The sequence below is a fragment of the Sturnus vulgaris genome, chromosome 4 (assembly GCF_052056855.1).
Source record: "Sturnus vulgaris isolate bStuVul1 chromosome 4, bStuVul1.hap1, whole genome shotgun sequence".
In the NCBI taxonomy this organism is placed as follows: Eukaryota; Metazoa; Chordata; class Aves; order Passeriformes; family Sturnidae; genus Sturnus; species Sturnus vulgaris.
The window spans coordinates 27,808,276-27,833,464 of record NC_142246.1 but is presented as its reverse complement, the minus strand read 5'-3'; the positions used below and the strand labels follow the sequence as shown (position 1 = coordinate 27,833,464).

General features: G+C 35.7%; 1 protein-coding gene across 1 annotated transcript in view; it reads left to right on the top strand.

Moving 5' to 3' along the window:
• The window catches only part of DLC1 (DLC1 Rho GTPase activating protein), a 216,252-nt gene that overhangs the window by 47,531 nt on the left and 143,532 nt on the right, over positions 1-25,189 (top strand). The window contains exons 3-4 of the mRNA XM_088163409.1: positions 3,747-3,896; positions 6,441-6,581. Of these exons, the coding sequence (XP_088019535.1) occupies positions 3,747-3,896; positions 6,441-6,581 (291 nt within the window). The remainder of the gene's footprint in view (positions 1-3,746; positions 3,897-6,440; positions 6,582-25,189) is intronic.

The window sequence follows — 25,189 nt, the reverse complement described above, 5'->3', positions numbered from 1 at the left end:
TACTCAGCCAAAAGAGGCATGTGGGAAGAGGGACTGCAGCAGGGTCTGTGTGTATGATGTCAAGCAGTGGCTAGAGGTGAAAGTCAAAAATACACTTGGAGAAATGCAGGGTTTAAGAGAGCTAGGAAGTGAAATGCATCCAGTTCCATTTTGCCATGCCTAGATAAATCAGAATGGATGTATTAAATCCAAATTTAGGGTCATACCCTTTAATTGGTTTCTTCTGTTTGAGTTGGTTAATGCAATTGTAATGTATTGCTAATATGAGAAGGAAATTATTGAAACCATAAATAAAAAGGAAAGGGCAAGTTCTTTCTAGCGATATGCTGATTAATGCTGCCTTCATACAGGATTTTTATTCATTGAGTGTTCAAATAAAAAATTATAACATTATGTGCGTAGAACATTATGCTTAGAAATTGCCAGGTCTTCTCACACATTGCATAAAGCAACTTGGTAGTAAAAAGACACACAAACACTTGAAGACATGGGAATACATAGGGGAAAAATGTAAAGTTATTCTTGTCAATAATGATATGAGCTTTAAATTCACAAAAGTGACTAAAAAAAATGGCTAAATCCCATTTGCAGGCATGTTCTCAAAAATGTTTTCATTCTATTAACGTTGTTTGCTGATGATAGCAACAGGACTTGTAGCCTGTTTTCCTTGTAAAAACATTTTGGGTTTATAATTTAGGCGTAATTCAAGCATCCTTTGTTCTAGGAAGAGTTATAATGTTTTCTCTTCTAAACATATGGATATATTCAAATTTAACTAGCTTCTTTATCACACCAGTGAGGATACAAATTAAAAGCAATATTGTTTTTTTCAGTTCATGACCTGAACTATTTCCTCCTTGTGTAGAGACATGTTAAAAATAAAATCTCCAGACAAATAAGATCTCAAGTTTGACCTACTGTTTATATTTGGGATGCATGCCTGAATTGCCCTATGCAAATGCCTTAAGGCAGAAATTACAGTTGTAAGGGCTTTCTTTGTCCAGACACCTTCTAATGCCCAAGTTTTGACTTCGTAATGGTAAAGGTAGGATTTCTGTATAATTCTATAAATGCAATTTATATTTTCACATTCTAATTTGGAAGGTAAATAGCTATCAGTGGGAAATAATGTGAAAGACTGGAAGCAAAGGAAATACTGTGTTTTCAAAAGAAAACAAATTAGTTGCTAATACGTTGCTGGCTATAGATCATATCATACTTCAGTAATAAAATCTCAGTATACACCAAAGAGACATACAAAAAAGGCAAAAAAGTTGTAAAGCTCTTGGAAATTTATTGGACACTGTCAAGGCTAAAACTGTCTAAACCTAAATTAAACTTATAATAATATTTGTTTTGTATGTGGTGATGAATTTCCAACTCAAGATTAGCCTTTTTTATTTTATGTCTTAATTTTTTGCATAATGCTTAGACTTACATGTATACAAATTGATAGTGCCCCTACAAAGCAGGTGTTTAGTAAGTTGTAGAAGCAGAAGCTACAGTCAAAATGTTACATTTCCCATGTTGATGTGAACAGCAGCCAGAACCACAAAGTTAAGACTTCTAAACAGAATAGCTAAATTTCATAATGATAATATTATTGTTTTATGAAAGCAATGTTTCCCTGCAAAGCCAGCACATCGTGTCAAGCCTGAGTATAACTCTGAGCAATATTTTGCCATCTCCATTTCAGCAGATTCTTCTCCAGCATTCTCAATCTGCTTTATACAAAGCAAGTTTATATTATTTTGGCAGGATTAATCAATTTGCTAGGGGTAAATTCCAGATTTTTTTTTTTGTCCTTGAGTGAAATGCCTCATATCTCTGTAACTTGAGAAAAAACAAAAACCAAAAACAACTCAAAACAAACACACTAAAAAACCCCACCCAGCCATCACCACTTCCTTTGTTGTGGTGTGGCAATGAATTTCTGGTTTTTAAATCAAGTGTTAATTTTAGGTTGATTAGCCTCTACAGTGGTGTCTTTCCAAGCAAAACCAATAGAAATAAAAGCACAGTGAGTAATGTGTAGAAAGCTAGTTTAGTAGCAGCACTGGAATCCTCCTGATGTGTAAACTGGTGACAGTCTTGCTCACCATGGCAAACATGGTCTGTGCCACAAAAGAGCTCCTGTCTACTCTGTTAGCAGACACTCAGCTGCTCCACTGGGCTTTCTGTACCCATGAAGATTAGATGAAATAACTGTTCTGACATTTGTAAACCTCAGGTATCAAATGAACGTCAGTTAAAATGAAGATCCGTGCAGTGGCAATGAATCATTCAGGGCATTGTGTTTTCAGTTTGAAAAAAAGTGAATCTTAAACCATTTTGGTGATTTCTAAGATACTTTTAGGTCATATTCTCTCACAATCACTCTAAATTCAGTTCAAATTCATCAGAGGATCCTGCAAATTCAGCAGCTTTTTAAAAAACCCTATGCAAAATATGAGGTTGTAATACAAAATTAAATACACGGTTTCCTTGGGTTTGACCTTTGCATTGTATATTGTTGATAACTGCTATGGACTGACAGATTTGTATTTCTACTTTTCTAAAATTTGGTTCATCACATCTGTCTTCATCTAAGGATCATGTAGAGTGTAGTTATTACAACTATTTTATCTATACATATCCTTTAATTCTAGCAGGAATCATCTAATTCATGTTTTGCAGTGCCTTTGAAGCAGTCTACGAAAATCTTGCTAATGAAATCCTAACAAGAGGAGCCTGAAAAACTGTTTAGTGACTATAAAATAAAAGGCTAGTTTAGACATTTACATTGCCTACTTCTTAGGCACAATGATGCAATTGTAACATCTTTGCACCCATATCTTGAGAAGGATTTATAAAAATATTTCAACTGAGTTAATGGAACTTCGTACTTTCTAAGTTCAAATTATGAAAATCCCTACTGGAACTAGTAGAGGTTTTCATAGTCTTGAATTTTGAGGCAGGCTAGTTATCTAGCATTTGTGTTCAATCTCTATATAAAAGGGAAAGGGAGGAACTCCTTGAGAGCATTTTTTAGTCCATCTAATTGAAGATCTTGCTTTGAATTGCACTTTTGAAGATCTGCTCTGCCTCCTTTTTCTATGGAGTATAGAGAAATTAGCTGCAAAAACTAGGTGTTTGGGGCTGTGATGTGAATACCCCCTCATCCTGCTCTCTTTCCAGTCAGACGATCTATGATTCTGTGTTCACTATTACCCTGATGTATCTCACGTGTATCAAGAATTTTCAATCAAGGCAGAAATCTCTGCTACAAATTGACAAAACAGAGTTACACTAATGAGTTCCAAAAAGAAAAGAATTTGAGGTTATCCTCATCTGGAAAATGGCTTCTTTGAACTCTTCTCCTGTTTCCATTGCAGATTAACCTTCATCATTTTTACTTGTACAATCAAGTTAATTAATCTGGGATGAATATTTTGAGGAGTATTTAGAATCCATAGCTATTTTAAAAGTATGTGTACATGATGCAGTTATTCCAAACAATTGTGCTTTAGAAAAATTTAATTTCTATAAATGGATGTATTTTAAGTATTAACATAAAATATTTTCCCAGCAGTACATGAAGACTCAGTAAGCTGGTTACAGAAAGCAGTATTTTTTTTTTTTATAATTTCTGCTTATTATTTAGTGTGCTTTCCTGGCAAATTAAGAAACAGAGCTTTCAGAATTTAAGGTTATTCTTTCCAACTAATACCATTTTAGATTTATCAGTTGTATTTTCTATTCCATAGGAAATAACAGAAGATCGGGATCGTTCACGACTGGATTCAATGGTGCTGTTAATCATGAAACTGGACCAGCTTGACCAGGATATTGAAAATGCTCTCAGTGCAGGCTCTTCACCATCCAGCACCCCGACATACAAACGAAGGCATATACCTGTAAGCCAGTTTGGTCAATTTTTTTACTATTATTTTAAATAGAATCTTTTTTGCTTCACCTTTTTCTCTCATTCTTCACATTTTTCAGCTCCTTGGTTTAGAACTAAGGTTCTTTTTGTAAAGAATTTTACTTGCTTTGTTTTTTTCATATATATACATTTTTTTTATTTATATATATATTTTGAAGGCAATAATATTGGCATCCATTATTTCCTTTTGGCATCCTTTCGTAAAATAGAGCTTCAGAACTCCCAGATAAAACAAAACGAGATCAACAAAATTCAGAAAATGTCTGGATCTCTAATTATCACCTACTGTAAATGCAGTAAGCATGGTCTCGGGTCACACCAGTCTCAGAACACAAGTATATGTCATTTGACATTACGTAGAACTGAAAGTAAGTCTGAGCTACAGGTCTTGTTTTTCTGCTAGAGGAAGGCAAAAAAGTCCTTAGTCATTCAAAGTAAGATTCTGGGCAGAACTTGAATTATTTAGTGTAGAGGTGGTTTTATTCACTTAAAAGGATTATTCTTTGCTGAGAGTAATCCAAAAGGAGATGGGACAGCTCACAAACATAACTGATGCATTCCTTTTTTTTCTGTAAAGTGTTTATACACTTGTAACTCTGCAGAACATGAAATGGCTGATCCAAGGTATTCTTGTGCAGGCTTCCTGTTAACTTCACCCACATGTGCTCCAGCTGTTTTTCAGTTCAAGAAACCTGAGAAACACTGCCCCAAGATCTCTAGACTAGCATTCATATCATTTGTTTTGGTTAGTGATATTTTCTTTTAAATAACAAGGAGTTTTTCCTTTGAAAGCCACGCTTCATTATTGCTAAGTGAGTGGTCTGTAGGTGAGAAAAGCTGTATTTCACTGGGCTTGGTCAGCTGAAAATTATATAATGTGTCATTTTTAGAGGAAATCACATTATTTCATTTTTCATCATTAAATATTTTCCCACTGAATATCAATGTTCTCACAGTATCTCCTTAAACACTGATGACACGGGAAACCTGAAATACAATGTTAACATCTGTTCTCTATATCTCGCCAATCCATGCCAGCACTTTAGCTAATTTCTTACAGCAATAAATGGAGTAGAGGCAATGTGTATAAGTAACTCTGCCTGGTAATCAGAGGTGGTACCTGTTCCCATGCTGCAAAGCAGCCCTGCAGAAAGACAGCTTGCATCAAACATGGAATATATGCTATCTATGGACAATGATTTCCTAGGAATTTTTGAACCTTTGATTGTTGTGGACCAGAAGATCAAAAGGTCTGTTTTTCAAGATATATAAGTATTGAGTTCAAGCTCATATTTATTTTATGGCAAGAAATCATTTGAATATGATGTAAAAACCTGGGTAATGCAGCAGGGATCATGGTTCTGCACTGTGGCAGAATAGCTCTGCAAACCAGAAAATTCTGAGAGCAGCTGTAGCCAAAACAACTGCTACAGAGGCTGCTCCATGGCTCTGCTGCATTTTCCAGTGCTTCACATTGTAGACGAATCACTGGCAGGAAATATCTGACTCAAATACAAGATCCTACCTAGAGCCCGGCTTTGTCCCTAATTTCTGACCCTTTTCAGAACACCACACACTAGTGTACATGGCATAGAGGCACCTGTCTGAATGGCAGCTTTGGCTTGGCAGACCAGAGACTTAACTGGAATTAATTAATCAAAGGGTGGTATATCTTTTCAGTTCAGGAGCAGAGCCCCTGAGATGACTCTGCCCCATATTTCACCTGTTCTAGGAACCTGGCATTAGGAAACTTAGGCTTTGTGTGCACAGAGTTTTCTGGGATTAAGAGTTCAGGTGACTTTTTTGCATTCTGTGTAGCTTATTCATGCAGGCTGAACCTCATCTAATAGCCCTGACAGTATATGACAATATATGGCTGGTTCTACACATAGCCAGGTCTTTGCCAGATGTGTCACAATTTATCTGCAAACAGTATAATCCCTTGCCCTCACCCTATGCAGTAAATCAAGCATATGCTAAATTTTTACTTCCTCAACAATAAAACATACTGTATGTCTTCTTTTTATTCTCAGAAAGAGGAATGTAATCAGTGTCATTAAAAGTAAGGGTATTTTAACCAGAAATGGTATTTGGCTGATAAGTGTCTGGTGATTCAAAAAAACTAAAGAGCTGTACCTCTGAATTGTATAAACTGCTGGATGGTGAAGTCATTTCATCTGCATAATGGCTTACAGATGTTCACTAGCTTGCAGTGCTGCAGAGACAGAAGGTGGGAGCACACAGGAAATACTGAATATCAGAGAAAAATGTCAAACTTCTGCGGCCCTTAACTCATTTTTCTTACCTTGCATTCTATCCTTTAGGGGAATTATAGGTTTGATGTTAGTAGTGATTGATAATTTCAGAACAGCAGCTAATGCAAATCACCACATTGAAAAAGGCAGCAAGCATATGTATTTAAGCGAGCTTGCCTAAATATTTCCATTATTTAGCAGAAATATGATTTTATTTCACATTCACATTTACTAAAGAGCCTTGCAATATTTTTCTACAGGATGTTGAATCTGGTTCTGAAAGTGGAGTGGATGTTGCTTCAGTAAATCACTCGCAAACAAACTTGTCTTCTAATACCCATGCTCCTGACATAGCATCTCCCTCTTCAGTAGCAAGCTCTGGAGCTAAACCAAAGGCTGGGGTGAGGTTATATTTTTTAAAACTTCTATGATGATTTAAGATTGGAAGTGAAATTTAAAAAAAATTATACTATTTGTTACTTGGATTGTACAACAGAATATGTGTGACACTGAGGATAAAAGTGCAAGTGGTCTCAAAGGGCCATTTTAGTGGCAAGCAATACTAGAAGTTTCACATTTAAAACCACACTATTAGCAGCTGATGATTACTATAAGCTGTGTTTTTATATGAGAAAATAATTTATACGAGCTATGCTATTTAGAAAGGTAAGTTTTTCTGAAATTGTATGACTCAGAACATTTCCTAAATCTCATTAAGGATGCTGCCAGAGAAAAAGTGTGGCTGATTTATGATGTCCAAACCCAGTCACTCTAGTCCTGTTGAAGATCCCTGCTACCCTACTGATCTGAGAATGTCATTCTAAAGCAAAATCTGTCAAGTGGTTCCAGATGCTTAGGATCAGAGGAGAACCTGTGAGCAAGCAGACGCTTTTCTGCCGGTCCCAGTGCATGCTAGGTGGTGAGGAAGGGCTGGCCTGATATGGCAAGGAACCTCCTTCCATATTCATTCAAAGATACACAGAACTATGAGAAGCATGGATCTTTCTTTTGCTGTTTTGCATCTTTTGAAGAATTCTTCTTCATAATGCTTCAGCCATCAAAGTGTGCAGAAGTGGTCGCATGTCCTAGAAACTCCTGACATACTATCTGTTCCCTCTTGAAGTTGCTGTTTCCACTGCCTCAAGAGGCACAGAAATCTAGACCTCTCTGCTGAAAAGTCTTAGCATAACTCCTACTCCATCTGTTCACTTATTGAAATGCTTCTGGTGACCAGACTGGCAGAAAATCTGGGAAAAAAAATTAAAATAAAAAGTGTAGCTAGCATAAATATATGTTTAGAACAAGTCTATAAAAAGTAAAATAGAGGCCACCTGTCATTTACTGCACTGCAATAATAGCAAGTTAACTAATGCCTTTGATTGTGGCTAACAGAAGTTTTAATAAACATTTACATTTGGGATTGTTCACTTGTACAAAAATAAATTCACTTGTAATTTATCATCAGTGCATAACTATAGCAAATAGAGAGCTCTGCACTCTGTCACTGCATACATAGCAGCACAAATTCTCAAATAAGTGCATATGTTATGCTGGAAGGTATTATCCCATTTTACCAGATCCTGAGAAGCACACAGAATTTTTTTCCCTTTTTAAGGTATCAAATGTCCATTTAAATTTTAGTTTTTCTGCTAGTATTTGGGGAACTCTTAACACCTGGCTTTGCAAAAGTGTGGGTCACTTCCTGGAGTTAGATATTATGTGTTAATTCAGCTTCAGCAAGTTGTTTGTTCTTTTTTTTTACTTTTGCTGTGATGAATATGTCACGCTGAACATACATGCAAATGATATTTTATTATATGATTTTATAATTTTTATATAAGTTAAGTTACATTTTCTCCAAACACAACTCTCTTCGAAAATGTTGCAGTCAGCAGCTCCTCAGACCCTCAAGCAATCCATGTAGTTGTCTCCTCTGAAAATCCACAATGTGGTGTTCTTCTATAAAGGAGACTTTCGTTTTGAGGGTTTGGGGAATTTTTGTTTTGTTTTTGCTTCTCTAGTTTTGATTTGGATTTTGTTTGGGCATTTTTTGGTCAGACTATCTATAGGAATGAAATTATTCTGCACTTGAAACTCAGTGAGCTAATGGTAATGGACCATTTCAAAGATTTTACTCCCTTTCTGGAGTTTGTAACTGCAGATCTCTGAGGATTCCAGATGCTTAGTCTCCAAGGACAACTTCTTTTGTTGTGTTTATTAATAGTATGTAAACAGGAGTGCAAGAGTGATTAGTTATACTATGGAATGATTTGTGGTATTTTTAAACAAGCTATAGCAAACAGTTGACTGCATCAAAGTCAGACTGCAAAGTTAAACACCACATCATATGCAGACTTGGGTAGTGGGAATACCAAGGCAGCACAGGGACACATGAGTTTGGATCTGGTTCCTGATAAAGAACTTGTAAAAGTTATTAACTAACAGTTAATATCTCATTATTATATATTATGATATCGTTCATAGATAGAAAAGTTGTGTACAGACAAACTACGCCCATTCATGTTCATTCAGCTTTATATGGATTCAAACCAAACAATTGCAAACAGTGTCACAATGTGTTGGCATATCCATGAGCATAATTGGTTTGATAGTCCTAGTGGAAATGATTCACTCCTTGGTTTATGGAAAGCAGGACATTTTAAATATTCATGAGAATATTTTATAAAATGTTAAACAAGGATTGTATTTAAAATTCAGTGTCAAATAGAATTTTCTCTGCAAATTAATAATAGATTTTAGAATAGATTTTAAATAAAATTAAGGTTATGTGCGTATATTTTCATGCACAAGTTATTTTACATTTCATGAAGGTTCACTTCTGGATAGTCAAACCCATTCTTGTCAGTGTGAATGCCTGTGTGTACAGTAGATATCCATATGTATAATCACACACCTGCATGCTCACACACACAGAGAACTCCTTTCTGAATACAGGCATGACAAGGAAGAACAGGATTCTCCACAGAGCATTATGGAAAGGCTTCTCTATGATTCTGCAGTTTGCAGCGTGAAGGCCTTTGATATGCAGATGTACTTGATATTTTGGGCTTGTGAGAAGCATACAGCTGAATAACCTCCATCCTAAATTTAGGATGCCACTGTTATATCTCATGGTCAGGGTGAAATAGCATCATGTGACCAATGGGGTGTTTGAGCCACAAATTGTACATGTTTGGAAAGCTGCTTATATGGACAATCCTTGGAAAAATAAGGATTCATGTGACTGAATAGATACATTTGCTGCATAATTTGGGATGGGATAGTAAGAAATAATTTTGGCATCCTTATGTTACTTATGTTTATGGAGTAAAAACAACCCCATGCTTCGATAACTGGCACATCTTTATGTTCTGGAGGTTTATTAATCAGTCTCCAAAATAGACAAAGATTTTTGTATATTAACATTTGAGGATATATACTTGGCTAGCACTAATCACATGAGAGTTGAAATCAGGTTAAAAAAATAAGAAATCAACAGTCTTTTGCCCCAGCGGCCATGAGAAACACTGGAAAAAGGGAGTGTCTTGTCTGGATTTGGAGAGAAAGGAATGTAAATATTTTACATGTCATTGCCTTCTACAAACCAATGCTACACATCTGGACAATTAAAATATTCTTAACAATAAAGACCAGAAATTATTTCTTTTTAAATGTGGATTTATTGTTATAGAAACAGTATGGGACTACAGTACTTATTAATAACTAAAGGCAAGTTAGCATATCCTTTTCCAATGCCCAGTTAAAAGCTAACCAGTTAAGGAGAACTTGAATCAATTATTATTGTCCTTTTTTTCTTTTACTTCCTCCGTACAAAAATTGGCTAAAGGACAGCAGCAACTAAGGCCTAAAAGTTGTGGCCAAAATTCTGTCCTTGAACATCTGCTCTGCAAAGCCTGTTTATTTTCTGTTCAGGTGATAAAAAACCGAGCCGTGATTATTTTCTACCCCTTGCCTTGGCAGTCTTATCCCTCCTGCTTCAACAGTGTCCAAGTTAACCTTAATCACACTGTACAAAGGTAATCAAGCACTATTATCACCAGAATAGCTGGTACCTAGGACAAGATTGTTTTTCAGATTAGCTATAATAATTTATTTAAGATGCATTCAATTCTTAAAGTGATTTAAGACATCAGTTGTGCCTGCAAGTATAAAATTACCTGGTCTGGCTGAGCACTGGAATGGGCTTCAGGCATAGCTGCTGGTAACACTGAAGCCTTGGAAGAGCTCAGGAGTCCACTTTCACAAATCTTGTTACTGGATTGGGACAAAAACTTCTATCATCTAGATGACAGATTTGCAAACTTTTAATTTATATGTACTAAAATAATTTAACTAAATGGGCATTTGATTCATAATCATATAATTTAAAATCTGGGCTTTTTAAAGAAAGCCAAATCATTCTGTGAAAAATAATTTTGAGATCTGTAGATTAAGAAAGAGTTCAAGTTTCTTGCTTCTTAACTGTACTGTTTTTTAATTATGAAAGAAGATAAAATTTATTGTAAGTACAAGGAGACCTTTATTTCAAATCAAAAATTAATGATGGGGAATTATCAAATTATTTCAAGGATTTGAAATGTTTACACATTGTACTGCATTAGGTTATATAGTAAATTCAGCAGAGTATGAGGCATGCAGACACATACAGAATATATCAGTGTCTTTGTACTGACAAATCGTTAGCAGCAGGCCATGCAATTTGAAAGGTGATAGATTTTGGTCTTTGAATTATACTTTTATGTTATAATTGCTTATTTATCAAAGTCCTCGTATAACTTCTAAATTTTGCTGCCACTTTAGTATTCCTTGAATTCTTACTTTACTCATTCAGGCAAAACTGAAAGGTAATCTGGTTAGCATCAGAAAAACCCTTACTGTGCAACATTAATTCAAACACTGTTTCTTTAAAATTTAAAAATTTTTGTGAATACAAGATAAGAAAATTCTTCTCAGAACCTGATCAAGTTGATTAATTTAGTATTGTCTTTCATATCTATGTTTAAAAGAAAGTGTTTTAGAAAACAAGGTAAGGGAATTAATTATGAAATTAACTTTTCACACAATCATAATTTAATTTGAATTCTAATAACCTATTATTTTACCCTACAAAAAGTAAAATACTATGAAGTTACATTTGCCAATAATGTATAAGAAAACAGCAGGATTATGCTGTATTTGTTATATGAACTTCTCAAAAATTTTTTTTTCTCCCCAAAGGGATCTCTCTTCTGTTTTAAGTATCTCTTCCTATGTTAATCCTAAGTGTACTTATTTAATCTCAAATGAAATGAGTTCTGGGCAGTCTTTTAAGCACTGTAAATCTCAAAGGTGAGGGGTTTTTTTTGCAATAAGCAAGTTATGACATCTTTGAAAGGTGTCACCTTTGCTGTGGTCAGGGACAGTCTTTCTCTCTCCTACTTTTTCTCTCCCTCAATATTGAATCCTGAGTGACCAATGTAAACTCACAATGCAAAGAAAGGTTTGCAATTTTATACAGGTACAGCATGACCCAGGAAAAACACGTATTAGGCTCTCTGCTCTCTCGGTTCCAAGTTCAATCCCAACAAAATATTGGTAATCTAAATAAATAAACAGCTTCTGAAGTATTAAGTGTGAAGACTTCTGAGACTTGCCAAAATGTCAAGTTGTACATTTACATTTCTATCTTTTCTTACAACTTGTTTAGAGCAGCCATGCTTACATACTGTTTTTTTTCTCATGTTTTCTGCCTTTTGTAGAGTTGCTGACACTGTCTTCAACACTGTCTCCATCTGATTATGTTTGATAATAATTTTTTTATAAACTGAAGAAAAAGTTTATGACTTCTCCAGCTGTAACGTCACTAATTGATAGTGCTGTTAGAAATGTCACGTACATTTTTTCCACTGTATGCTGCCACCTGGTGTCTTGCTCTTTTAGATGAGGGGCACTGCACGGGGGACATCAAGCACTTGGACATAGGCAGATACGTTTTTGCAGAATTAAGGCATTATGCAGCAGTTAAAAGGTTTAAAGTTCAAAATTAATTACCATAGTCTATTTTTAGTTTATATTTAGAAATGACATATTGTAACTTTGATAACAAAATGTTTTGACTGAAGAAAAAAGCTGTAAGTGAAAATTTCTAAGTCACTTATTGAATTAGAAATTGTTCCCAAAGCAATGTTTATATTTGAAAAGTAAAGAAATATGCAGACATCAATTTGCAAGTGAGGAAAAAGATTTTTTTATCTTCTACACATGGATTAAATAACCTGTTTAGTTATTTGCACTCCTTTCAAGCAAATAGATGCTTCTCATGACGGCACACATATTGCCAGATAAGTCTCCTGGCAGCCTTGTCTCCTTCCAATGGTTTGTGGATATGCCTAAACTGTCTCATTTATGGAATCTTCCAGGTGAAAACTGTGAGCAAATTACTTCTTCTAAAAGCTATTTCCAACCATTAGGTTAGAGGGTACTTAAATATTAGGGTGATGGTAACAGCAGATGGACATTGATGTTCCCTTGGTTTAAGACAAAGAGCCTAAAGAATTTTCAAAGCACAGAAAATAGGAACTTTTATATATATATATGCATTAACACTATGTTGAATACTCAGTTTTATCATACACAGTCTGATTTTGTAGACTAGCAGTATTGAAGACAGGGATTCAGCCTACTATCATTAGATATAAAGCTGGGAAGGAAGAAAGCAAAACTATGCTGTTTAGAAACCTAGGTGTATTTACGCTTTAAAAAAATTAAATATCATTCTTCATCCATAAACCTCCTTCTCTTTGAAGCCAACAGTAGAAGGCTCAGTTTCTCTTGACATGGTAGGTTTGATATAATGTCAGGTTATCAGCATTTTTTTTGGTTAAACAACTCTGATATGAAGCTGGTCAAGCTTAAATTTTTGAGTTTGCCGGACTTTGCTTTCCATGATAATATGTTCCAAATGTCAGAGGCTACATGAAATATTCCCATTTGTTGTCCAGTTTTAATGCCTGATAAGTTTAGTTCAAGTCTGTCTTCTGTACTCTTCCATATGGACTGAGTTGAATCCCTACCAAGTTTCCCTTTCTTTCCTGAAGTTACTTAAATATGTTTAACTGTATGTCAGAATGAAATTTTAACTCTTTTTCAGCACTAGCCAAGAAAAGCTTACATGACATTTATATCACTAGGATTTGGTTTTTTTCTTTTAAATACTTTGCAAATTTTCATTGTTGGTATGTAATCTATATAGTGCATTTCTGCACTGAAGAATTTCAATTCTGTGATGGAGTATGGCATTCAGGTTGCATGTGTGTGGAAAGATGGGCAAAATTTTTAAATCATTTTTTATTAGAAGCCTGTGAGTGCAAAAATTTCTGCAACTCACATAAATTGCTTCTTAATGTCAGTGGTATTAAGAATTTATTTTTCTGAAGAAAAACAAAATCCATCAAGCATTGAAAAGTTTTATTAATACTTTTTTGTTGTTTAAATTGCTACAATGCAGAGGTGTATACATCTGTATGGAATTGCATTTCTTTTAGTATCAGCCAACACTTGCAAAAATGATCACCGCAGGAAATGTGACTGGAAAGGTGAGGTACACAGCAAGTAATCACTACTTCTTAAAAACAAGGGACAATATTTTTTTAAGGATTAAAAATTACTGATATTGTGGAATTTGAAAGCAAATTGATCTCAATCGTGCTTAGGCATTTTTCTGGGAAAAAGTTTGTAACCCATCAAAACAACAAATGATGCACGTTATCATCACAGGCTTACTGTCAGTCATGCAATGAAGTCCTAATGAAGGATTTGTATTTTACTCAAGAATCACAGTTTGTCATTGGGATTTCCATGTTTTTATACACATCCTCTAGTCTACTGCAGGTCTGGGGAGAGGGAAGTAATCTAGATGGATCCAACACAGCCACAGACATGCTCTGAACCACTGACAGCTGTACATGGAAGCCTTTTCTGGGCTGTTTCTCTTACATGGAAGCTGTTTCTCTTGCACTGAGTTTTATTTCAACATAAGTTCTCCTAGTGACACGTCTTCTCTGCATCATGCCTGATAGAGTCTTTCACAGCGAGTAATAAATGCCAAACATTTCTGGGAAACTGTTGAAAAGAAGGAATCTGAAATTTCCTGTTAAAATTGTACTGAGATATGTTGCATCAGTTATTACATCTGTACCTCTCACCATTTTTAGAATTCTACCTCTTTGAAAGGAAATAATCGGAGAATATGATGGGGGATTAATTACACCACATGCAGACTAGCATAAGGATTTTAATGATGTAATTCCTTAAAACAACGTTGATGATCTGTGCCAAAATGAGAAAAAAAGTTCTGTGTGAAAGTCTTTAATAAACACCATAGAAAATGAAGTATTCATACATTTGTGACTGTTTCCCATCCTGTTCGGTGATAACTCAAGATACCTTCAAAATCCCCCAGAGTAGACTTTCAGAAAGGGTCACTAGGTCCCCTTGCTTGACAGTATGAAGGGATGGAAAGCAAGAAAACTTGAAGACTTGCTGCAGAAAGCTAGATTACAGATTTAGTGGGAAATGGGGATAAGGGGCTTTAAAGCTATGAAAAGACTTGAACTTTTTGCCAGCAGACAAATAGGTGACAAAAGGCTGCAACTTTATACAGCCCAAAAGTGTTGCACAGGACTTTTAGCTGGGACAAACTGTTGTTAGAAGCTGAATTGTTCATTAACTCGTAATTTGCCAAGGACACCTCTAGTTTTGGTTTTGGATAGCTCTATGAAGAAATCCATTGTATCTCTATCAGACTCTGTGAGTACTTATAACATCTCCAGGACTTAGATCACTGGGAGAGAAGCAGTCAAACTAAATAGCACGGATTGAAGACCATCTTGTGACTGAGAGCTTTTACCTTATCCCTCAGCAATTCAGGAGATGGGAAAGAATTTAGTGTTTTGAAGATGGAAAATATTGTGTCATTTCAGGAGTTCATTTGTAAGATAATGCTTAGATTTAGAGGTGCAGTTGCTTTCTGTCTCCTCCTTTGTGTGATTCAAGGAGGTTCAAAAAACCCAGGTGTCCCATGCAGTACTGCCATGTAAAGGAGGTGACATACACAATGATTGCAGGCAATCATATTTGAGCTGCCAAAAAATTACTGAGAAACCTACTGCTTTGAGTATTTGCTGTGCTAATCTCCAAGGTGATAATAACTATTAGTGATCATTTAAACTAATATTAAAAAAAGTTGCCTTAAAGAGATAGGAATTGTTCTATTCATTATAGTGTTACTGTAACGCTGTTTTTAAGTAATCCTCTATTATTCATATCCAAAAGTTTGGTGCTTGATGTGATTTTGGCCCATGTTGAGATGTTATGAAATTTAAATCCCTTTTGGCACAATTGTGTATATAAAAACAGGAAAGATCAGAATTATTTTAAAATTATTATTTACTTTAACTTAACTATGCTCCTGAATCATTGAAGTGTCTTTTTTCCTGTTTCTTCTTCTTACTTTTTTTTCCATTTTTTTGTTTCTTCTTTCTTCTTCCTTTATTCTCTTTTTTCTTCTTTTTTCTTCATTTTCTCCTGTATTCCTTCTATTTTTTTTGCAATTTCCACATTTCTGACTTTTACTCTGGCTCTGCATCTTGTGAAAAGTCACTGTAGTTACACCAACTTGTACCCGCCCTGCTCCAAAGTACAGTTTCCCTCCTGCATTTTCCATGGTTGTCTTTCACCAGGTCACTCCCAATAAGATCACTGGAAAGGTTGTGCAGACACAGTCTTGCTCATTTCTAGAAGCATCTGATTTTCTTCTCTTCTGATATATAGCTGGATAATAAGTTTGCCTGTGAATCGAACAAGGTAGAATATTGGCACTTAGTGCAAAGATAGGTATTTGATGTTTTCCCAGCCATGGACTGAAGACCAGTGCCCCTGGGGGACAAGTACATCACTAATAATTGTTTATGCTGTCAGTCTTGCTAGTATTGAATTCAGTCTCCATAAATTCACGTCTCTGCTTGTAGTTGTTGTTATTTTAAGTGTGATTTGAGGGGGAGGAGAGGGGGAGGGGAATAATGTGTATTTAGCTGAAGAGAGAATATGCAAAACCTCAAGAAAGAAAAGCTGTATTAAAGGGGAAAGAAACAATGTAATATGTAAATATGTCTTTTGGTGAGAATTTCCTGTGTTTTATCTAAGAAAGAATTTCGGGCTAGAGTCCAAGACAAATAAAGGCACCCAGAATGAGGGAATGAAGACAGAATTTGAGTTAGAAAAACAGTGACAACAGTTTAATCTTTCTGCCAGTAGATGGAGAGCATAGGAAAGTAGAAGCACATACATAAAGAAAGAAGGAAAAAACCTTGCATCAACTTCTTTAAGGGAGCGAGAGATGAAAGAAGAAAAAAGCAAGAAGCAGGGTGGGGGGAGGGAACAGATTGTAAACCAGGAGGAAATTGGGGAAAAAATTGATTCTGAAAAGTAAAAAAGAAATGACAATTCCTAAAGTATCAGCTTGATAAAATCAGTTTGTTGGCCACAAATAAATAATTTTCTTCTTTTTTGCCTTGTACACAGTATTCTTTACTTCTGGAACATGGTTTGAAAACGTGGCATGAATAGTTTGCATTACTGAAATTGAACAAATCCATGTCTGCCTTTTCAAGTACTTTTCCAGACACAGACATGCTGTGAGTGACATCATGGAAAACCTTGGTTTTTTTGTCGTTTACATATACCTCTCTTGTAAGGAATTTTCTTCCTCCTGAGGTCTCCTTCTTCCCACCTCTCCCTCACTCTCTTCCATGTCTCAATTCTTGCTTGCTTTCCCCCTTTTTGTTTTCCTTTTCTTGCCATTCTTTTTTATTTTTTCTTTCTCTTTTTTCTGGGTTTTTTTTTTTTTTTTTTTGGACTTCAAAGTCAGGGTGGAAGCAAGGAATTTGGTTAGCTCTCTGTTTAATAGTTGAAAGAGTGTGGTTTGGGGTTTTTTAATGCACAAAATTCCTCTCAGTGAGACATGCCACACATTCTGATCTCTCCCCTTCAGGCAGTTACACACTATTAAATATGGGGTTGGAAATGACACGCGTCTGGAAATACAGAAATGAAACAACCTTCCACTTTCTGCACTGCACTATACAATGAAGGTGTTGTAAATTGTTAATTTCATGGCATGAGCTTCTAGTTAGTGGGGCTTTCTATTAATAGAAACTGTACATTCCAGTGTGTTGCCACTTTTTTATTTTCTTCAAACTAACTGAAGAACCTTTCTGTGTTACACAGTGATTAGCAAGGTTTTTAGTTTGTCTGTTTTTATTCCCTAACACATAGTTTGTGCTCTGAAAGTTTGTTCTATTTACCTTCTCTTACCAAACTGTCTTTATGACATTTTTGTACTATCCTGATTTTAAAAGAGAAGTAAAATCCAAACAACCTGTAATGGTACTTGATAATCCCTGTATCTGTCACCCAATAAATGGTGAAATATGATTACTGTATTTTAAATACTGCACATATTACACAGAAAACAATAGTAAAGTATTGCCTGAAGAATACAGAAAGGCAAGCAGGGTACTGCTTGAGATGGAAAGATAGGAGATCCTTTGACCTCCCAAAGTTATTCTGAAGTTCTGAATTCCCATTCTGAGAAGACAATATTGTCTGTATGTGAATGGCACTGGACTGGGAAGCTTGTTCTCCCACAGGAGTTTGATAGGTGACAAAAAAGCTGGACATGGGAGACATCTAGTGAGGAATTGTAGGCCACTGAGTCTGAAGACTGCAATGTGAAACCCAAGTAGGGTTTAATTTCATAGAAGGGAGAGGAGTAGATGATGGAATTAATCACTCAGTGTGTGATCCTTCAGAAAGCACTTTCTATACAAAGCCATCACTCATAATCCAGCATATTTTAACCACAGTGTTATAGCCCTAGAAGTGTGAACACAGCTTACAAGTATCAGTGAATAAATGGAAGATTATGTGGGATTAAATATACTACTGTTCCTTTGAAACGTGGTGAGTTTCAAAACACCTCATGAGATTGACTGAGATTGGTGTCCTTGGAAGCCTGATGGAAATTTCAGATATCAATATTTTAAATTTAAAATAGTTAATATTTAATATGTTTAATATTTAAAATTCTTAATTTTCTGCTATTAAATTCAACAATTCAGTATCTGCTTGGAGAATCCACGGGGTGATAGTTGTAAGGCAGATAGCAAAAAACATGACAGAAAGTGATAGAGCCAATTTCATATCCAGCTTTCAAACCATTAAACGAGAACTGTGTTGGCTCATTGTGGACGTTTGTTATACAGTCACATGCAATTTGCCTAATTCTTCTTTTGCTGCTTTGCCAATACAAAAGCAATTCAAGAAAGATCTAATTTTGCTATTGCCAACACAGAGTGATGTTTCAACATGCTTAGGGGTTTCATGGTATTTTAAAACCTCTGTATTCTCAGGAAAGGAAAAAATCTTTAACAGGTTTCTCATGTAGTTTAGAACATCCTGTGGATAATGTCTTGGAAATACAGAAATACAGGGAAAAATCAGAGCATATGGATTGTATATAAGGAAAAGATGGACTTCTTTTCTTTTTTTTTCTAATTCAGAGAACCTATCTACCTAGAAGCCCTTCTGCACTTCAGGAAGACATGTGGTTGTCAAATATTGTGAAATATTGCCAAGAAATAAAGGAGTTTGGGGATTTATATGTTCTCTTCCTTAATAAGGAAGGATTTATAGTATCTTCCAAGAGCCTAAGTCCTGCCTTGAAAGAATAACAATAATTTCAGAAGTCTAGTTAACTTTATGTTAAAATTTCTCTTCTGTAAACAACGTAAATGTTTGGGAGTCAATGGAATTAGGTTTATAAGTACTTCCAAAAGTATGTTGCTCTTTTCTTCTTTTTCTTTTCATGTCCCAAAGATATTTGCACTTTTCTGGAGTAGTTGTTGCCTTCATCCATCTGAACACAACACACAGTACTGAATTCAAAACATAGTTTTTTAGTCATGGGCTGAAGTTTGTGCATACACAGGCTGCAGGTAGGTTTTCCAAAGTGCTACCACAGAGAATATCTAATAATGTGTCCCAGTCCCACATGATATTTATAATTCTATTTTTATATAGTTATACAAATTTTTCTCTTTTTTTTCTGAGGGGTCTTTTGACACACCTATTGGAAAATGCTTAACTGATAGATGAGATTATTTGCCAAAGGAATTTTGAAGACCAAGAACATTTGAAGAGCAAGACCTTGAGTCACTGAGACAGAACCGATATGTCTTGTAACTTTATTCAGAATTTCACAATCCTTGCTAAACTGCAAGATAAGGGCCAAAGGCAACAAACCAGCAGGAGCCAACTCAGAATGTGCCAAAGTTCATAGAACAGTTGCTTCAGGCTAAAGTTTGTTGACCCTTAATCACTCGGGGTCATCAGTGGTTCTGCTGCAGGGCTCTGCAGAACGTGAGCCTGATCAGATCTCCCGCTGCTGCTGCCCAGGCTACCCGTAGGGTGGAGTGAAAGCTGGGATACACGAATTCCAAGGCAGCATTTCATCGGTGTCTGCCTGTAAGAATGCTTTTTTGGGCTACCATCCTTCCTTAACACATGTGTCTTCTAATTCTAAACTTCCTTAATCTCTTGCAAATGGTGTAGGTGGGGTTAATCACAACACAGGCAAAAGATTCCTTCCAGTTAACATATCTTGTATGCTTTTGGTACTGTGTTTTGTCATTGATGGGTATTAATGTAAGCACATTCGTACACGGTTTAAGTTCTAAATCATTTTTTGTTAAGTCACAGTGATAACATTGCTAAGAAATGCCCTCTTCCTGTTAAGTCTCCTTTGACTATTACTGTTACCTTCAATAACTGCATTACAATGAGTATATTACATTGCTGCATAATCCTGTGAAAGATTGCAGAGAAACAACTGGCATTTCACACTCTAATCTTGCAACAAATTCAGCATGCAAACATGCCTGACAAAAAACATGCTCCAGTCTTGTGGACTGTAACTAGATACCCAGTAGAAGCTACTAATGAGTATTGGTTAATGTAGCAATTATGCCATTCATGATACAGTAAAATCTTTAGTGCATATTTTTATGAGCTGTACTATGTATTCAGACACTTCACAAATTTTTACAAATATAGTCTTTATGACAGCAATAGAACTTTAGAAGAGATCTTATTCCTGCAAGATATAGGCATTTCAGTATAGTCCATGAAGAATATAAATTGCATTTAAAATTTCTCCAAAAGCTCCAGAATTGTCAGTATTTTTCATAATCCTTTTACATATGAAAGCAGAAAAAGAGAAAAGAGGCATAAGGGCATATTGACCCCCGGAGTAGCAGTGGGCTGAAGGGGCTGAATATTTTGGAAATGGATGATCCTCTTTAAAGGGAAAGTGGAAATAGGGAAAAGGGAAGGATAACAATAGTTCATGTTTCACTAAAAATTAAAAGATGAAACCGTTAATGAAGAAAAAAACACCAAAATATTCTAGATCAAAAATATTCTATATTTTATAATGTTCAGGATTATGAGAGCCCAGATGCTTCACAAAAATACTTATAGGGTAAGAGTCACAATTGTGAGGAAAACCAAAACACAGGAGGCTGGAATCCTTCACTCTTTTCCTCATGGGGGTCATGTCCACATACATCATCAAAGCTGTCTCATTGACTGTTCCAAGTGCTTTCAGTACTGTACTCTTCTGCAGGAATATCTGAAAACCTTTGATATCAGTCAAGATCCCAGTGTTCCCAGAATAATTAGAATGTTATTTATATGACACAAACGATCATTTTCCTTGTACTCCCACATCGGTCTGCATGAGGATTGTTGCTTTATGCTGGTTACATTCCTCCTGGTGTATGGGTAATTCTTCTGCCCTGTTTGTACAGGATCTTGCACAACGAGGTTGTGGTCCAAGTCTGTGGCTTTTGAGTACTTCAGTAATGCAAATAATGTTGTCACTACTTAAAATAGGTTTGTGAAGTGTAATCATGATCTTGATGAGAACTAAAGTAAAAAAACTAGCAGGCTACCAATATTACCATTATTCTTATTTTTCAGTTGCTGCAAGTATGGTGTTTAATTTCAGTAACAGTCCTATTTCAAGAAGATTTCAGTCTAAAGACCGAGATAAGGCAGTTCACACTAGGAGACAGACAAAAAAAATCACAGAATTGTTAATGAGTAAAACATTTTTAAAAACACTCTCTCATTATCTTGTCTTCAAATAACAGTGGGCTAGAGGCAGAATTTGACATGGGAAAAGATACTTATATGTCTTTTGGGAAATAATTGCTGGATGCAACAATTGTATTTGACAAAATAAGCCAGTGAACAAGGCATCTATGAGCATGTTTTTGATCCAGGAAAGAAGGCATACTGTGAGAAAGAAACAAATAAGCATGGTCACAGTCTTTGTAAGAGTACAGATCAGAAGCAGGGAATAAAACAACAGCAATGAAGGTACGGATTTGGACTGTGTTAGGTGAAATATGAAGATGATGATTGCTAACTTTCATCTGAAATTGGTAGGTGTTGACTATCTACAAATGAAAATTCAAACAGTTTTAGACAGCAAATACAATGAAAATTTATATTTAACATTATGGAAATGGCACAAATATATGTAAAAGCATCATTTGATAAACACACATGATATGTCGCTATGATATGTATATGAAAGTGTATATGAAGAATTAGTAGAGATTTCAAATGCAAGGCTATTTTTATTGATACAGGGTGGATTGAGGAATTTATAAAAAAGAAAAAAATCTGCACGTAATTTTTCCTAGTTTGGAGGGGTTTTTAAAGGTTCTCTCTCCTAGCTATTAAAGAGTGGATTTTTTCATTAATCTGTGTGAAAAAATTATACCTTTATCTTCTTCCACACATCATTATCATCTTCTAGCAGACAGTCGTTAAGATTTACTTGGGAAAAAAAAGGCACAAATTTGCATTTCATGCTGCCTTGTGACCTTACAGTACTATTAGCAAATTTTACCCCAAAAATACTATCAATATCACCTTTCAAAATGAGAAATTGACTCAGTTCTTCCCCCTGGTAAATCACCTTCCTGTGTAAATCCACATGGAATAAGCAACTTCCATAAAATGCATGGGAAATTCTTTCTTAATTCCTGTTGAGGTCTGTGTGGTCATCTGAAGTTCCCACAGAAGCTGTATGAGCTATTAAATCTCTTCTTACTGTTTTCACTGAATTCTAATAGCTATTATCAAAGCAGTAATTACACTGTTACTATGTTTTGGTCCCAAGGGTTGTTTATGTGCATGGACAAAGTTCCCACTCCTGCAGGCATTGGTGCAGGCCAGCTGGAATGTGCAGCCCTGTGAGCTCTGGTGTTTACCAAGCATTTCTTTTCCACCTCTTCAACAAACACATCTGCTCTATCAGTTTCTAGATACTCTGGAATTGACTGTCAGCTAAATAAGATTTTCCCAAATACTGCAGCTGTCCTTCCACTAAAAGGCAGCTCCTGAGGAAAATTTTACCAGTTCTGGCTGTGACTCTCCCAAGTCTTGGCCCCATCAGCTGTTCATTAAAACTATACTGATCTCACTGTGCTAGAGAGCTGTGTTCCTCACCTGCAGGAGGAATTCATCCAAATTAGAGAGACATTTCATTGTAGGATTGCTGCTCCACTGCCTATTTTATTTTGGATTAAATAAAGTAATTTTAAAAGATTTTGGTAATTTCCTTTATAGGTAATAGGTAAGTTGTTCACACCAAAATTTGCATAATGCATAGAAAATAATTCTGTTCAATAAGATGTTAAATTACTTTGATAAAATTACTTTCAAGTGAAATAATAGAATCATTAAGGCTGATCATCTAATAGTCAACCATCTAACACTGCAAGTTCCCCCACTAAACCATGTCACCAAACACTACTTCTATATATTTTTTGAACACCTACATGAATAGTAATTCCACCAATTCCCTGAGCGTCCTGTTTTGATGCTTGACCACACAGAGTGGAAATTTTTTTCCTTATATTAAATCTAAACCTCCCTTGGTGCAACTTGAGGCCATTTCCTCCCACCCCACTGCTTGTTATTTGGGAGAAGAGGCTGATCCCCACCTGGCTACAGCCTCCTTTCAGGTAGTTTTGGTATCAGAAGCTGTATTATGTTACTAGACATTTTAAAAAGAGGTTCAAGATAGCTTTTAACCTGGTTCCTCTAACTAATCACTATAAAGGTTAATTAATTTTTTATTACTCTTTTCAATAGCTGGCAGTAGGAAATTGACTTTGTCTTGCTGGATTTGTGACTTAGGTGACAGAAGTCTTTCTGAGCATGAGGTGGCTGAATAGTTTGCTTCCTTCTCACATGAGGTACAACATGACACAGGCATGTCATGACCCCTCTTAATGAGGTACATTCAATTGGTTCCCAGGCATGGAAGATTGGTTCTCAAACTTCATTTCAGTAGCAGCTTGTAAAACTGACAGGGCAAATAAAGCATCTGATGAAAGTGAGATTGAATTGACCAAAGAAACATCAATTTATTTAGCATTTGAAGTCAGAAAAGATATGGAAAGATAGTGATTCAGTGATCTAGGAAAGGGTTGAGTGCTTGTTAAAGTCAAGGAAGGTTTCCCACTGACTTCTCTTAAGTTTAATTAACAAAATTACTGTGTTAGATCTGTGTTCAGGGTTTTACATGGGATCATGATCAATGATAACTCCTGGAAAAGTTCATTTATCCACCGGTAATTCAAATTAAATAAATACTTACAGATGGAATAGAGGTCAATTTTGTCACTTCAGAAGTAAATGCTTTTATAGTAAGTATATCATATCTTTCATTCCTGGCAAGCACTTGGGAATCAGCCCAAAGTATAGCAAGTGGTTTGATAACTGTATGTAGGAATGTAGAAAAGATATCTAAGAGTGACTGGCTTTTAAGTCTTGCCAGCAAAGGCGTAAGAAGATTGAGTCATTTGCTGCAGAATGCAATTAAAAGTTCAACCTTGTATTACATTAATGGAAAAAGAGCAGTTACTTGTTGCACCATTTACAAGAGAAAGTTGCAGATTGGAGTTATTTCAAGTCTTTAAAACAAATTAGGTTACTTCTTAGGAAACAAGATTGGATCCATCTTTCCATGTCTTTGGAAAGATGTGACATGATTTCAGAAGTCTCTCTTGTTCCAACAGTTCCCATCCATGGTAATTTCTTTCTTAGGTTCTGAAAAGACTGAGATTTGTTCATGAATCAGTATGTAAGGCAACTTGCAATCAGTAGGGCAACTTCCTTGCTTTAGTTTTTCAGAAAAATAAGAACTAAAATAAAAGCTCACACTTTATTTCATCACCTCTAGGCATTGGAACAGAATGATTATCCCTGGCTAATCAGGGGTTTTCAAAGGACAAAAGGTTGGCTATACTCTTGTCTGAAGCATTCATCACAAATGGAAGTGAGATAGAGACCAGAGTAGCCCAGGAATGGTATGAAGATTCTTCTCTCCTGTTTAGCATCCAGTCACATTATTAAACAAATCCACAAGAGGACTTGCTAGACACAACTAGCTGAAATACTGATTTATTTTTCTTTCCCTTCATCATGAGGACCTACACAAAATTCTCTTTCTTTTTTCTATCTGGCTTATTTAAATTAATTTAATAAATTAATTTACTTACAAATACTTTGACTTGCAACCTGAATCTCTCCTGAATATTTTAGTCTCCTGAAGACTACTTCTTTGAAATGCATGGTAGATAATTGCATATAAGACACAGAGGTGAGACTAGCTGCTCTCTTCTACCTTATTTCATGGAATTTTTGTGAGAGGAAAGAAAGAAAGGAAGAAACAAAAAGGAAGGAAGGAAGGAAGGAAGGAAGGAAGGAAGGAAGGAAGGAAGGAAGGAAGGAAGGAAGGAAGGAAAGGAAAGGAAAGGAAAGGAAAGGAAAGGAAAGGAAAGGAAAGGAAAGGAAAGGAAAGGAAAGG